Source organism: Xenopus tropicalis, chromosome 5, assembly GCF_000004195.4.
Source record: "Xenopus tropicalis strain Nigerian chromosome 5, UCB_Xtro_10.0, whole genome shotgun sequence".
Lineage (NCBI taxonomy): Eukaryota > Metazoa > Chordata > Amphibia > Anura > Pipidae > Xenopus > Xenopus tropicalis.
This window is the reverse complement of record NC_030681.2, coordinates 77,936,929-77,954,389: the sequence shown is the minus strand read 5'-3', so window position 1 is coordinate 77,954,389 and position 17,461 is coordinate 77,936,929. Positions and strand designations below refer to the sequence as shown.

The window sequence follows — 17,461 nt, the reverse complement described above, 5'->3', positions numbered from 1 at the left end:
TTTGCTGTTTGTACTTTTTTTTCAATTTCACTTTTTAAACATTAGTTACTTTTAGATGTTAATTTTTCAGAACTGTGTTTTATTTAAACTGCCCAACCTTTTCTGAAAATATCAGGACTCCACAACCCATTTCTCCTCATACAATATGGAACTGTTTTTGCCATTTAGACTATTCTGGTCTATGCCTTATTAATTATCAAACCTATATTAGTGTGATAAAAGCAGACAGAACTGTAGTTACAAGTCTCCCAAATGGTCATGCTGCTCCACATGCACTGTCATTAGTGCCATACAGTCACTTTTGCACCCTTTGCTCATACAAAAGACTTGATTTGAACATATAATTCATATACTTCTCAGCTGCAAAAATGGTAAAAAGTGCTAGTGTGCCAATTTAGAATTACCAAAAGAAAATTGGAAAAAATTAAACTGCACTATTTAACATAGGAATTTATCTTTGACACATGCACCCAATAAATACTTATGCCAAAACAAAAACTTGCACACTGTAAAGTGGCTTTTTTGTGTGTTCCACCACTTTCTACACTAAGAAAAGTACTGATAGAACTGCACTGAAATGCTGAACACAGACAAGAGGCAACATATTCAGATCTATAGAATAAAATGGGGTGCATGTCTGTTAACTCTAGTGTTCTGTGTGGTGGAATGCACAAAAGCCAATGTGTGGGAGTGCTGGAATAAATGGTGTACGACCACTAATGAAGCAAGTACGCACAGGGTCAGACTGGGGGCGTGAAGGGCCGACCAGGGCTGCCGCCTTAGGGACCCAGAACCCCCCAAGGTGCCCCCACCAGCCGTGTCCCCCACTGGGGCTGGCCGCACCCCTAACCACCCCCAACAGGGGCCACTGCCCAACGTCCTCCCCTGACATAAGTGAAATGCATTGAGGAAGGGACACCTGCGGGCAGGGGAGCGCTGACAGGGGTTGGGTCGGGGCCCACCGGGTTTTTCCCAGTGGCCCAGTCCGACCCTGAGTACAAACACAATAGTCCAAGGAGCATGTGTGGGCATTGCTATATTTTATGACTGGCATTAATATATGCATAACTTTGCATCCGTTTTACTATGCTGCAATTGTTGTTGCAAATAGACTTTTATTTTGCAAGTGTGGCATGGTAAAATGGATGCAAAGTTTGCACATGTATTAATGCCAGTCATAAAATATAGTAATGCCCAACCATGCTCCTTGCACTATTGTGTACTTGCGGGAGCACCAATGTGCCCATACTTGGTCTGATAAATTGTGTGCAAAAGCACACATTTCCAAAGTGGAAATATCACACACTCGCAATTATGCTGGAATTCTGGGAGAAAATGCTGTTGGGAATTTAATGTATCCCGGCTAATCTTGTGTTTAGGAGAAATATAATCTATATGAAAACAGATATCTGAGCTATATTTCCCATCACTTTGTAACCTTGCTGACTGTGCTGATCAGTGAAATGAACATATATATTTTCTCTATATGTGGACAGGGTCGGACTGGGGGTTGAAGGGTCCACCGGGGCTGCCGCATCCCCTGACCCCCCCCATCAGGGGCCCCAGCCACTGCCCAACGTCCTCCCCTGTGGTAAATGAAACGCATCACCGGAGGAACACCTTCGGGCGGGGGAGCACCGACAGGGGTTGGGTCCGATGTACTTTTACCCTCATAAATAACACATAAGTATAATTCACTTCATTTGGAGGCAGTAATGGTGCAAGATGTGCAACTCCCCCCCCCCCACACACCTCTTCCAGACACTCACTTTTTCACCACCTTGATCCTTTGGATCCTCTTTTTTCCCTTCACCGACAGATGGCGCCTTCTGGCACAAGTGCAGTTGGAGCTAATCCAGCTAATACTATTTTGCATATTCTATTGTGCAATGTTTAACATCATCAATAAAAATTGATACTAAAGAAATCCTTGTACTGCTTTCATGTGAATAGGAAAAGTAGTAGAAATGTCCGACTGATTCTGAAGAAAACATATCCCCCCCACATACACACATACAGTATGCTTAAAGAAACAAAAGACAAGTAAATGTTGTATTTCAGGGCATAGAAAAGAAACATTTTGGCTCCCATTGTGACCTTTCATCCAATTACTGCCTAAATATACAGTATTACTAAACTGAACAAGAATGCAATATATCTATTTATAATAGACGAGGTAGTTGGCATTGCCTGGGATATTCTATGTCACATCTGTAAAATTTTATAATAAGAAGAAATACACTCTGTTATGTAAATCATTTAAGCTGCTGAGCAGTTTTCCAATACAATGGAACACAATATAGCTGAAAGGGAGATGACTTTGTATCCAGTATTTACCATGAAACCAATAAAGCTGAGAAGTGACTGTATTTTACCAGCACTTGATCGGTCCATTATGGGGATTTCAGCCCATATGGTTTGTCCTTTCCCACAATGCCCTGCAACTTGGGTGAAACGGGAAGATACAATCACATAACATTTCAGAAATATTTCTTGGCCTTTTATTAACATCCAAGCATTTGAGACCGTGAATTTGTTGTGGTGGGGTGGCCTCCCTTTGTCAGTGATGAGAATGGGAAGAAAAAGGAGAAAGGAATCTAAAACAAAGGGGAGAGAAGAGACAGCGCTCCCCTTTGTACAGAAGATGCAACTACTAAATGCAAGCAGAGAACATGTTATACCGTGCGGTAGCCACGTTGCGCGAATTTCATGGCAAAATGAAACAGGGCAGATTCACTCATCACTAATTAATTTATGTGAATGCCTTAAATCTGTCTTTAACAAAAATCACTTACATTTGTATGCTAACATCTTCATGTATCCCACAGATACAAATTACAGTCTCCGTTGCCCCAGATTTAAAGATATTTTTTTTGGACAAATTTGCGGATGACATATTTGTATTATGGCAAGGAGAATAGGAAGAAATGTGCCCATACATTAACATAACACCCAATACCACATAGGACAAGCATACAGAGACAATCAGCTTCAGTAGAAACCCAATTTTACCTCCCTGGGTATTTGCTTTTTCCCAGAATTGATGCCATTTCTTTTCCAGTCCCAGATCTTACTGTTTCTGGGAATTTATGGCATTTTATGGCACATTCATATTTGGGGTTCTCCTGTATCTAGATGTGAAAGTATGAGTGGAAAATGGAAATTTACACACTGATACATATTGAAGCCATGTTTCCATCCCCAGGTGTTACAAGGGGCTTACCCAAAGTCAGTTTATGAGTCAGGAGGATAACAGCTACAGATCGGAGATAGGAGGCTAATAACATGGGAGCCTCAACTAATGTAATCATAGAATCTGGTGAACATTTTGTATAATTTGGAAACCCTGCCATGTGTCTAGGGAATATACACCACCATTATACTTGGAAATTAAGTGCATATGCGTAGTGAACGCTAAGCAGTTCTCTATTACTATGGAATTGCACAATTTGACTTATTATATGGGTGGGCCAAGGATTTTGGTTTTGGGGGAAACAGACAGCAGATTAAAGCTCAGTATCATACAAAACAGGGGTTTTCTATGATATTGAGCTTCAACCTGCTGTCTTTTTCCCCCCAAAACCCAAATCCTTGGCCCACCCATATAATGCACTAGTTTAACCTTTGCCGGAATACTCTGTTGAGTAGTGCTAGGACAGTATGGAATGGCGCTATTTCATTGGTCCGATGAGCACGTTTGTAAATTTGGGGTCAATGCATGAAAGATTGAAATCCAGTACCTTTAAAATATTGATACAATCTGACTGGTTAGACGTGCAATTATAGTGTAAATATAGTGCAATTATAGTGTAAAGGAATGACAGAAGTAAACCAAGCACCTTGGAAAACCTCTAAGCGCATGTTTTCTTGCATATAATTGTTGGCTATGGGATGCTGAAGTCTTTGACTTCTTCGTGTATGGGAGGCTAGTCCTGGACAAGGTTTTTTTGTGTTCAGTGTCTAAATAACTTAACCAGATGAACCTGTTGACCTCACGGATGAGAGGATGGACCCTGAAACGTTACAGTGCAATCAGTTACACTGGGTCGGAGCGCATAAGGAACAACCTCCCCCCAAAACTTTATATACATATATAATTTATAAAACTGACTCAGTTGGAAGAAATATTAATATTGGCAGATCAACTCGCTGTGATTTGTGTATAATGCGCCCACTATGTATCCAATTGGAATATACAGTATGTGTGCATTACATACACTGGATTTTTTATACATTTATATAAATGTGTGTGGTTAAAACCATCAGTAAAGATCAACTGAGTATTTGTATTTGTGGGTAGTCTATTTGCCAATAATAATGTACATACATTGGCCAGATTCTCATTTGCTAATTATTAATTATGAAATGGACAGGTCCTTCCTGTAAGCAATGCCAGATGGCTTGAATACATTAATAAGTTGTCCCCTTTGAGTAATATTTACATAAAAAGAATGCAGAAGATGTGTCCTTTAAAACACATAAAAGGGCTCACTTACTTAAGATAGGCAAGTTTACTCAATATTTCCACTCAATGCAAGGATTTCTCAGAATTCCCCATTAATAGAAAATCCCACTCTAGTGCGCCCTTAGCATTGTATGTATAGGTGCAAGTTATGTATGACGATTGTCCATTGTAGCTGCACCAATAAATAGTAAGCATGGCCTTAAAAAGGAATTCTAGACATACTTTCCCTTTAAAAACTACTGGTTGCTGCAGTTAGCAGTTGTAAATATGACATCACAATGGGGCACCTGCAGCGCTCACAACCTGTAAGCAAACGTCACATGACTTCACATGGCATCATGGGAGAACCAACCCCTTGCAAAGAAACAAGAGAGACACAAGCTGGAGGAGGATGGGCTTGTTTTTCTCATCGCCGGGTCGCTCCTCGGAGCAGATTTCGCCAACACATTCTACTGATTTTTCTTCAAATCATCAATCTACTGAAAATCTCACTTCTCAGACTCGTGAAAAGCGTTCTGTGGCTTGTCAGACTGATGGGGATCTTGGTGTGACTCAGCCAGCTATTGAGCATCTGTCAGTTGTGGAGGTGCTGGACCCCAAACCTGATATCCACGCCCTATTTGATGAGTATAATAAGAGATTCTTTCGTGGACTGTTGCCACCAATTGACCTTAAATGGAGTAACAGGTTATGCATGTAAGTCAGGAACTAATGGGGTTTGTTGTTAGTAGACCTTGGGGGACAATCTGTGTCACTGTCACTGCTATAGAGCTTCACCCCCCAACTTTCCTAGCCTGGTAAGATGCACAGGAGGGAGAGATCTGTATGAGCAGAGCCGTCAGTTTTCTGTTAAAAGAGACATACAGTAGGATAAGTGACTTCCCCCCTAAACTTGTAGGCAAAAATAAGGCCCTAATAAGGAACCCTGTTTTATATTGTCAGACTCTTGTGCCAGCTGGTTGGTACAGCAGCCCCAGGGCACGAGTAAGTGGCTAGATAAGATCTTTATTACTCATTCTCTTTTGTCCTCACCTGATGCCACAAATGGTTTATTAGAATATATATAGATGTGTTTGCTTATGGAATCACATGAGTTTGCATGCAAATATGTGATGCATATTCTATACATGAAGGCAGAACAGGTAACATTGGGGCTGTTTCTCACTCTACAGATGCTCCTGCATGAAATGATCCACTACTACCAGCGAGTCATAGGAACAAGGGACTTAGATCATGGCCTAACCTTTCAGTTTCACATGGAGCGAATCAAGAGAGAAAGTGACGCAAATATAACGGTAAGTAGTTCTGCATATGTACAGATATATAATATCTAATATATAATATGGTATTAATCCTTTTTAGAGACAAAAGAATACTATTGGGTTTAAATAGGGTTTAAATTTTATTCATTATTCTTATTAATGTATCAGGTTCCATTATGTTTCTGTTGCTATTTTATAGATCTATCATGATTTCATTCGAGAATACGAGTCACTGAAGCACCACTGGTGGAAATTCATTGGTCCCTGTGCACAAGTAGTGAGGCGGCTTATGGACAGGACTGCGTGATGCAAGGCGCACAAGCGCAAATGCGTAGGAGAATTTATACAGGTCCGAGAACCAAAGAGAATGAGAACTGGCCTATAGAATCACTTAAGGAATATTCTAGAGACTTTCTCCTTGGCTAATAACAGTTTTACCAGGAAATAAGGCCATGGCCCAAGAATACCCAGCACTGAGTTATGGAAAATGAGATGCTGCTATCCAGATGATAGCAGCAAATGAGCAGCCATATAATTAGCATTGCCTAAGTTAGATAACGCATGGGCATAGAGGCAGCAAGAGAAACAAACCATACTGCTGAACTGGCCAGTAGAAGGAATACAAGTTGGATACTGTGACTGTTCCAATGGATACAGAGAGTCACACAGAGCCACACCAAGGAACAGACACAACTGAATGGAATCCCTGATGCCTATTCATACAAGTCATGTGCCAGTTGAAGCGCTGCTGCTGGAAATACAATGGGCCCTGGGCACAAGTAGCGGGCAGGCCTGCTCAAATACAAACAAGAGGAACCACGATGAACTGAGTAGGAAACCTCACAAGAAACCTTCAAACAAGAGACTTGAGAGTTGACCTACAGAAAGGCTTTACAGAGACTTTCCTCTTGGCTATGGCACTGTTACATATCCAGAAAACTTTCCAGGCATGTGCAGTTGGAGCTAGTCTGGGATTAGCGCTGAGAAGGCTCCATCCATCTGCGAAGGGAAAGAAGAAGATCTGCGCCAGAAGGCTCCATCCATCTGCAAAGGGAAAGAAGAGGATATGAAGATCCAGAAGATGGCTCCTATATGAACTCTGTTGCCCTACTCTGGCTCTAGAGGGGACACTTTTCTATCTAATAGACTCTGCAGGAAGTGGGGGGCCAATTGAGGGCAGGCTATGGGGGCTTTACCTGTGGGGGGTTAGTTCCCCTTTGATATAAATAATATGTTACTATTTTGTATATACTATTGTGCAATGTTTAACTTTTGCAATAAAAAATCATACTAAAGAAATTTGTGTACTGATTTCATGTTTCAGGAATCTTTGTCAGGTTGGGGTTTATCCAGAAAAGTTCTGGGGTTTATCCAGAAAAGTCAATTTTGGCATTCAGAATATAGGGAGTTCAATGTTATTACCTAGGATGCAAGGGTGCAGATGCAGTGTGATGGCTCCAATTAATTCTGTTCCCAAGGGGCATAGCAACTGTGATTACTATGAATGAACTCAATATACATACTGTATATATATATATATATGTATATGTGGGCATGGAGAACCATGGTAATGGGCACAATTTTGGTCTAATATATTTATACATACAGTCTGCACCTACACTGTCTATCTGAAAAAACCATCAGGCTATATATTGTGTAAAGGCCAAGCAGTATTGGCCCAATGAGCTGCTAATATATGCGCTTGTCTAGCTTTATGATGTGCTAGGGATATACAGCCTCCTAGGTAATAGCATTAGAACTCCTTATATTGTGAATGCTTGGGAGTGACCAATATACCAGTTTACATATCCCACAGTGATTGAAAGTAAGGGAAATGGTGAAAATTTGCAAGACGTGTTAAAGTCAATGGATATTTTTTCTCTGTGACGCCAGCCCCCCCAAGCCCTGCCACCTTGCACTTTAGACCAACAGTGGGGCCCACCAGCAGCCAACCCCGCCACACACCCCAGGAGCGCAGCAAGGCCCACCAGGACTGGGGTATCCCGGCCGGCTAAATTGGTCTGATCTGAATATTTGACACATGAGCCAATGATCACATTACCCTGAAGGCAAGTAAAATACTGCTGACAGCCAAATACATGGCTTGGTGGGGTCCTTGTCCTTTTTGGCTGTCCAGATTGGTATAGGCAGGGGGAAAACATAATACTGCGCCGCTCAGCAAACTCAATTAAGTCTTTATTAGCATTATTTATATCTATTATTTGCATTAGCACATTTTGCATATACTGTAATTAATACATTTGTGGGCATAAAGGATCCCCTTTTAGGACAACTCCTCAGGATAGCATATAAGTGGCATTTCAGTGGTATCACATGAATTAATGGCAGCTCTAACAGGGTTGAACAGCATGTTTCCGCCTGCCTGTGATCATTTAATTGCCCTCACTCAAACAGTGATTGGCTTTGCATCATGCTAGATTTACATGGTCATGATGGACCCTGAGTACTGATGGCCCAATGGGGGAATACAGCACTGCATTGAAATCCGTTTTTCAAAAACACAGATTTTTTTATATTCAATTTTGAAATTTCACATGGGACTTGCCATATTCTTCATTTCCCAGGGTGCCACAGGCATGTGACCTGTACTCTGATAAACTTCAGTCGCATTTTACTGCTGCCCTGCAAATTGGAGTGATATGTTTTTCACACAGGCCAATTTTGTTTTTTGAAACTCATAAAGGCAGTGTAGCTTTTGTAGGGACAGCAAGATGCCTTCACCAACCAGGTCATGGAGTTTGTTTCCAAATATACCAAACAGACCATAAACAGCTGCGCTTATTCATATACAGGAACAGGTATATCTATAACATACTAAAAGTAAACCTCTGTTCTACAGGGTAACTATCGCTGTGGCCCCTCACCTGATCTCCTCAGAGGCCCAATCTGAGAGCCGCTGCAGCCATTGTCAGTGATGACATGAACCCGGACGCCCCTAGAATTGAGAAGTAGCACGGCCAGGGCCAGGGAGGGACAGGAGAAGGTGAAGACACAAAGCTCCAGTCTGCGCTGGGCCCTGAGGAGCAACAAGAGGAGGTGGCTGAAGGCGCTGTCGGTGTGAGGGAGTGGACAGGAGCATTGCTTCATGGGAGACAACATGGTCACCAGCACCGGGAAGAACAGCACCTCCCGAAGCGGCTTTCTCCGCCTCATGTACCGAAGCAGCAGCTCCAGGCTGAGAGCAAGGCCCCCCAGGCCCGCTGCTGCCTTCCAGCGACCCCACAGTAACATTAGAATAGGTGGGAGCTAAGGGAGCCCAGGGATCACGTGGGACAGCGGATTTTCAATAAGGCTAGGGGATGCTAAGTCTCCCCAAACCTGCTTGGCACCTTAACACAAAACAAAAAAAAATCCTCACTCCCTTTCTGCACTGTCCTGGAAATCTCCTGTTTCTGCAAGCCGGTTCTGCTGTGCTCTGATTGGATCTTTCTTCTTGTTGATTCTCCAGTCAGAGCACAGATTTCTTGACAGACAGTAAAACTAACCAATCAAGGCACAGATGTGCACAGGGCTCGGGAGATATTACAACTGTAGGCAGTGCAGAAATGAAGACTGAATAGAAGAATGTGCAGACTGTAACACCTTTACCTAAGAACCAACTCTAAGCAAAATTTGCTGCAGATCCCACTCCCACAGGTACTATAAACAGGTACTATATTGTTCTAAAGGCTGAATCACTAGCTGAAATTAAATTATTTTTTGTCACCTGACATCTATAATATCTCTATCCCCTACCTCAGGGATCCCCAACCTTTTATAACCGTGAGCCACATTGAAATGGAAAAAATGTTGGGGAGCAACACAAGCATGAAAAAATTTCCCAGGGGTGCAAATAAGAGCTATAATTGGCTGTTTGGTAGCCCCTATGTGGACTGGTAGCCTATAGAGGGCTCTCTTTGGCTTTACACTGGATTTTATGCAATAAACACTTGCCTCCAAACCAGAAATTCAAAAATGAGCACCTACTTTTAAGGCCACTGGGAGCAACATCCAAGGGGTTGGTGAGCAACATGTTGCTCACGAACCGCTGGTTGGGGATCATTGCCCTACCCTGACAGATGGATGGTAAGTTAACTCTTTCCCCCTGAAAAAGCTAATTGTGCTTTTATATATTTGTTTGTGTTTTGTAGTATTTTTTTTTTTTACTTTTGTCATGTGTTTTGTTCATTTCTAGCTAGTTACAGTGGGGCCAATGCTGTGTATCAGTGCCAGTGTTATAGTGCCAGGGCCTGAATATCTGCCATCAGTACCCACTGCCTCTCCCTGTATATAATGTGCTTGGGGTGCCAGTACCCTCTGCATCTCTCTCTATAAAACGAACTTAAACACATCTAAAGGGGAGGTTCACGTTTAAGTTAACTTTTAGTATGTTATAGAATGGCCTATTCCTAGCAACTTTGCAATTGGTCTTCCTAATTCATTTTTTTTATAGTTCTTGAATAATTTGCCTTTCTCTTCTGCCTCTTTCCAGCTTTCAAATGGGGGTCACTGACCCCGGCAGCCAAAAAGTATTGCTCTATTGCTTAATTTTATTGTAATTTGTTATTACTTATAGCTGCTGAAATACCAAATGGAGAGCTGCTGAGCAAAAAGCTAAATAACTGAAAAACCATTAAAACTAAAAGAGAACCAATTGCAAAGTGTCTTAGAATATCAATGTCTACATTATATTAAAAGTTAATTTAAAGGTGAACTACCCCTTTAAGCTAACTGATCCCAAACACAAATGGATGGAGATCCCATCACAGAAGTGCACATATGAATACTTTTACATCCTAAGCATTTTAGGGTAAAAAAAAACTCCCACCCGCACTTTTGCACAGTATCCCTTGAATTCAGTGGGAACTGCAAGAGGTAGTTGGAAGGTTTATTTTTTACACCAGCAGCAAATCCAGTAAGCCTCACATTAGCTTTAGGCTAATGTTCAAAAATTCCGCCCTACGCCTCCTACTTGTGCCTGCACCCGAGCGTATTCCATTCATTTGGGTGCAGGCACATGTAGGAGGCGCAGGGCGGTATTTTAGGCAAACACTTTTCCACTTGCCGAAAATATCCGCCCTACACCTCGTCTGGCATTAGCCTTAGGTCAGTCTATGTATGGCCCATCTCTAGCCTCCCCAAACAAAAAAGTCACCTTCCGCCTATGGGCAGAAAGAAACTAGTGGCAAGGAGAAGCGCTCCTGAAGCATACCCCCCAACTGTCCATGATAGTTCCATGATATGTTCCATGAATGTCCCGCATTTCCGTAATAGATTACAGAAACACGGGACATTCATAGACCTATCCAGCACAGCGGATGCGCTGGCTGGAGCCGGACGTTCCGGCTTCTTCTTCTACTGCTGCTCTGCATGCTATGCGGCTCCTTGTGCAGCGCGACAGGCCCTTTTATAAGGTTGGTGGGTACGTGTGACGTCATTATGCACGGGGCGCAACCTTATAAAAGGGCCTGTCACCGCAGACAAGGAGCCACATAAGAAGCTGGAGCGCCTATGGGGTGTACTGTGTATTGGGGCTACTGTGTATTGGGGGGTACTGTGTATTGGGGATACTGTGTATTGGGGGCTACTGTGTATTGGGGGCTACTGTGTATTTGGGACTACTGTGTATTGGGGGCTACTGTGTATTGGGGTACTGTGTATTGGGGCTACTGTGTATGGGGGGTACTGTGTATGGGGGGTACTGTGTATTGGGGGTACTGTGTATTGGGGCTACTGTGTATGGGGGTACTGTGTATGGGGGGTACTGTGTATGGGGGGTACTGTGTATTGGGGCTACTGTGTATGGGGGGGTACTGTGTATGGGGGGCTCCTGTGTATGGGGGGTACTGTGTATGGGGGGGTACTGTGTATGGGGGGGTACTGTGTGTGGGGGGGTACTGTGTATGGGGGCTACTGTGTATAGGGGGCTACTGTGTATGGGGGGGCTACTGTGTATGGGGGGGGTACTGTGTATGGGGGGCAAAACTGGTACATAGTTATACCTCACTTATAACTGACTGCCTTCTCTCTATATTTGTATTTTATATGTAGGAGTTGCTATATTGTTTTCCTTAGGTAGTACAGTATGAGGGAATAGCACATTTGCGTCTGATCCCGCAATTTTTTTTTTTTAAATTGGGTGTAGTAATTGGGACGTGGCCACAAAAGTGGGCGTGGGCAAAAATTTTGGAAGGGATAGGGCTTCAGCAGACATATTATTTTTACCTGGGTCTCAGTATCAGGAATCCTTTGGTGGCCTAGTCCAGCGTTTTTCAACCACTGTTCCGCGGCACACTAGTGTGCCGCGAGATGTTGCCTGGTGTGCCGTAGGCAGGGCACCAATGTACTAGGGGGGCACTGCTCTTGGCACCAATGTACTAGGGGGGCACTGCTGCTGGGCACCAATGTACTAGGGGGGCACTGCTGCTGGGCACCAGTGTACTAGGGGGGCACTGCTCTTGGCACCAATGTACTAGGGGGGCACTGCTGCTGGGCACCAATGTACTAGGGGGGCACTGCTGCTGGGCACCAATGTACTAGGGGGGCACTGCTGCTGGGCACCAATGTACTAGGGGGGCACTGCTGCTGGGCACCAATGTACTAGGGGGGCACTGCTGCTGGGCACAGAGTTACATTTTTTAACATTTTCTAATGGTGGTGTGCCTCGTGATTTTTTTCATGAAACAAGTGTGCCTTGGCCCAAAAAAGGTTGAAAAACACTGGCCTAGTCATATTATACTGTATAATCATTGTATTTCAGTTAATGTGGAAATATTTACAACGCACAGCTGGGCAGGTTTCGCTTTAACTCCTTTCCTCTTTGCTGAGAAGCAGCGCCCTCTGCTGGTCAGTTGTACAAGCTAACGTGTGTTAGTGTAACCTGGAGACATAGCAATCAGCTGGGACTGTACTACAGAGTCGGCGTTTGTGGGTGGGTGTGTGTATACACGGGATACTATGGCGACCTGCAAGCACTCCCACATTCAAGAGCAGGCACCATTCTAATTAATGGCAGCTCCGGAGAACAGTGATTTGGCTGTGTAACTCGCATTTTCACTCAGCATTTAATAAGTGCAAGCTATACCTTACTAAGGACGTGCATATTTTCTTGGGACATATTAGACTCAGGTAAAGTTTGATTTTTACAGCTGTATGACACGTTTCTTTAGGTCCAGTGGCTGCAATTTGTAGACATGCTCCTGATTCTTTTAAATTTGTCATGTTACTTTTTAGGCAGTATTAATGCATACATACAAAATCAATAACGAGATCCAGGACCAATGACATTTTAAAGAAGCTGAAGATCAGTACAAACCAGTTTACTTTCAGTGAATTTATTTTGCCCTATATAAAATGAAGTTTTCAATTTTAAGGCAATATATTTGTAGAAAAGATATCTATAAGAATCACCCTGGCATGTGTCAGTGTAAATTCTTTGCAGGGGTCCTTTATTAGCATTGCAGTATTGTGGGACAGGGTGCAGTGATATGTTGCTAAAGCAAGACAGCTCTGTGAATCTTGTGCAGATATAAGAATTTTTGTCTGGTGTAACTTTTGACAGAAGCATCACTAAGAGAAGTCAGACGTCAGATGGACACCTTTCACAAAAAAACTTACCAGTCTGCAATGTTCAAGGGGTGGACTGATAATGAATATGGGTGGTTCAGCGACATAGATGGGTGGGTTGTGAGGCAGATTCTGGATGATCCTGGATAAATAAATGGTAAATTGGAGCTAAGGCTTACATTTAGGGTTTAAGTGTGCAAGCCAGGAGTAGGATGAGAGGGTATCACTTCAATAACTAGACCACTGCCTGCCTTATTTAATTTACCTGCTTAAATGAGAACTAAAGTTTACAAAAGAATAGGGCTGGAAATGCTACATATTGGGGCACATTTACTAATCCACAAACGTCCGAAAAGCGTCCGAATGCATTTTTTTCGTAATGATCGGTATTTTGTGATTATTTCAGAAAATGTCGCGACTTTTTCATAGCCGTTACGACTTTTTTGCAAAATGTTGCGACTTTTTCATAGCGTTACGACTTGCGCGAATTGTCGCGACTTTTTCGTAGCCTTTGCGCCGAGTACGAAAGTTTCGGATTCATTGAAGCTTCAGTATCGTGACTTTTCTTGGGCCAGGTTGGAGCTGCAGAGTGCCATTGAGTCCTATGGGAGGCTTCCAAAATCATGCTAAGTCTGAAAGTTTTGCCCGCAGTTTACGAGCGTTCAATACGAAAAAGTTGCGACAAGATACGAGCAAATCGTAACGGCTACGAAAAATTTGCGACAATTCTCGCAAGTCGTAATGGTTACGAAAAAGTCGCGACAATTTACGAAAAAGTCGTAACGGCTACGAAAAAATCACAAAAAATACGAAAAAGTAGCAAAATGTTCGTTTTCCAATCGGAATTTTTCCCATTTGGATTCGGATTCGTGGGTTAGTAAATCAGCCCCATTGTGTTATGGGCTCTTTTCTACAACAGCTTTTAAGCTGGCATTGCCTGTGCCTCCAAAGATTACCTTTGCCTGTTACCTTTGCTTAGGGAATGACTAACATTATAGATGGGCTATTTCTGTTACATGGCTGCTGAGCCTTTAGGATGGTACAGGAAGTTCAGTATATAATATACATATTCATTTTAAAGGGCATGTCAACCCCAAAAATAATTTTTTGCATAATAAAAGAAAGCAGAATTCTAAGCAATTTTCCGATATGAAATAATTAAAAATTTGTAGCACTTTAAAAGTTATTTGTAAATGTAATTGCTATTGAAAGCAGCATTTGCTGAACTCCTGGTTGTTACTTTTTAAACAATGTTGCAACTGTCAGTCTCCTCCAGCAATACAGGTCTGTCAGCCTGCTGCCTTGTGTTACATTGTTTCAACAGTCAGAGCCACCAGGGCAGAGAATAGAAAAGGACAGGGAAACACTGCTTTTAATAGCAATTATATATACAAATAACAAATTTGTAATAAATGTATATTGCAAAGCTGCTTAGAATTTTGTTTTCTTTTATTAGGCAAAAAATAATATTTTGCATTGCCTTGTCCTTTAAGGCTTTAGTTTTCCTTTTGGGCTTTGGCAGCCCACCAATAAAATCCTTGCTCTGGGCCCTTTGCTAAGTGGTCTTGCTCCAATTAATCAGCTTAGACCTGATAATAAACTACCTTAGTAACAATGATTTATTTAGAACTCAAGCTTTACTTTTAATGAGAATGAAGAATCATGATCACACCTATGCCAATGTTTTTTGTTTTATTTTTGCCACTGCCCCTTTCTTCTTCTAATATATCACGATGCTACAATTTTGTATAGAATACGTCAGATTTCACTTAGCACCGAGTTCTAATTTTTCCTCTTTTATGCATATGCTACAAAGCCTAATTTCTGCATGTTAGGCACTAAATAACTGAATATGTAAAACTGGGTGCAGAAAGGGGAATCTGCCCATTTGAATTTATAGCATAATAGCAGATCAGTTGGCTACACACAGTTGTGGAGTTGACCACAACCGTGTGTAGCCAACTTCTAGTGAGAATTCTGGTCAATTGTAAATATACTGCTGCTTTGGTTCACAAGTGTCCAAACTGAAATTATATGTGCATATGTGTGCCTTAGTTGTTCATGCTAATAACCTGAATAACTAGTGTAGTGTACAGCACATTATACATTGATCAGTTGTTTATAAAGATGATCCTTCCTTATGTAGAGTGACATTGCCCAGTGTATCAGAAGAGACCAACCATAGCAGATTATAGCCATTTATTATTCTTCCATCCATGGAACTGACACACCGATGACTTTATCTTTGGTTTATTGTTTGCTAGAATTGTAATAATGAGTGAAGCATACAAAATGTCATCCACTGAAAAGATCCAGCTACTGGAAAGAGCATTAGCATCAGATCTGGCCGAGCTAAAGACAGAAATAGAAGAAAATGGAGTGCTGCAAGGTGCATCTAATCAAATCTACAGGTAATATATTGTAACTCTTTTGCCAAGGGATTAAGGTAGCATCTTTGCCTGATTTGAACTTTTGAATTCAGGAACAGGGGTCTTTCGTGTAATTGTAAAAGTCTCTTTACCTTTTGCATCCAACTTTTCAGTGAAAGTGATACTTCCAATCTTTCCAATTCCAGTACTCCGGTTCAGCTACCTCCTTTGGACTAGCTATCACTCCTGTGCTCCTGTTGCAACACTATTATGCATAAGCATTTTATTTGAATAATGGAGGACACCATTGGTTTCAAGCAGTCCAAAGGAGGGGTTACTGCTCCAGGGCACATAGGTAGGAGCCCCACCCCAAAAGTTCAATTATACTTTGTACCTAGCCCAGGAACTACCAAGGCCTTGGTCTTCATACAGCCCAGAGGCACAAAGCAAAAACACAAATGCACAAATACACATATAAAAGATCTCACACAAAGACAGAAGCACACTACAAATTATTTTTCCCTGGGATGTGTTGGGTTCATGCACTTCAGATTCTAAAACACTAACCCTCTTCCCCAGGAGGCACTCTGTATGTCCAGCTTCTATAAGGACATGCTGAACTATGGTAATAAGTATTCTTATTGATTCTTATATCTATAAATTGTGCAGTATTTTGCATGGTATTTTGAAGAAATAGTTAACATAATGAAACTATTTTTTTCATATGGTTGTAGGGATTTATTCATTTTAGGGGCAAATTTCTAAAGCTGAGCAAAAAAACTGTACTGAAATACATCAACTTTAACGTTGCATATATATAATATTGGTCTGTAATGGATTCCATCTCTAAGTGAGATGTGTGGGATCTGTGTAAGGATTACAAAGGAGCATGGTGTATTTTGTATTGACATTTTCTTGTGATATATTCGCTGCTTCATAGTGTTTTTATGAATGTGTAAAAGGGCTTGCTATTTTATTCAACTTTTTTTTTTTAGCTCTGTTCCAAAACCCAGGGATGTTTTTTACTTCAGAAGTGAAAGAGAGATGATTCTGAAGAAAGGGCTAAAGGTGAATACAACTTATTTTTACTTTAAGATTTATTTTTTTATAGGAGAACTAAAGCTTAACTAAAGACTTGGGCAGAAATGGTGTACCTTATGTTTTGGTGTACATTCTGTTTTTGGTTTCTGTACCAGCCCAGGGAAACCACAGCCATTTAGGAGTGAGAATCTATGCCTCTATCTTCTTTCTGCTGATTCCCTGCATATGCTCTGTGCTGCTGTCAGTTTCTGAGCTTGGGGACCGACGCACAATATACTATATATAAAGAATATAAATGTCACAATATATGGCTAATTAGTTATTAATACAGATCATTACTACATGGCAGCTCTGAGAGCAGTGTAATTATCTTCAGAATATAATAATCAGCCCTGTAACATCAGCATATATGACAGACAAGCCTTATTTTCTGCTTGATAATTTGCAACAATCCTTAAGATTAGTCGTCCACGGTAGCAGAGATCTATCACAGATAACTAAATCTCTTCATGGGACATTAGCCTTAAATAGAAACTATTCAACTGCTGTTAACGTGTCTGTGGCTGATGCTGACATGTGGCCAATAACATGTAGAAGTCAAAGGGATTTTAGGCTCCTACCTTGATAACAAGCTTGCTTGAATGATTAGCACAATACTGTATACCAAATACAGATCATAACTGTTGCTGTGCCAGTTATTTGTAGGTAATAGTCCATTGCTGTCCACCTTTTCTGCAATTGAATGATTATCTCAAATA

The 17,461-nt window shown here is 41.7% G+C and overlaps 1 protein-coding gene across 2 annotated transcripts in view; it reads left to right on the top strand.

Annotated features, from left to right (window-relative positions):
• Positions 1 to 12,678: 12,678 nt before the first annotated feature.
• LOC100496491 overlaps positions 12,679 to 17,461 on the top strand; it is a 68,525-nt gene continuing 63,742 nt past the window's right edge. For both annotated transcript variants that reach the window (XM_031902020.1, XM_031902019.1), the window contains exons 1-3: positions 12,679 to 12,855; positions 15,558 to 15,704; positions 16,658 to 16,730. In XM_031902020.1, coding sequence (XP_031757880.1) covers positions 15,568 to 15,704; positions 16,658 to 16,730 — 210 coding nt within the window. In that variant the 5' untranslated portion in view covers positions 12,679 to 12,855; positions 15,558 to 15,567. The remainder of the gene's footprint in view (positions 12,856 to 15,557; positions 15,705 to 16,657; positions 16,731 to 17,461) is intronic.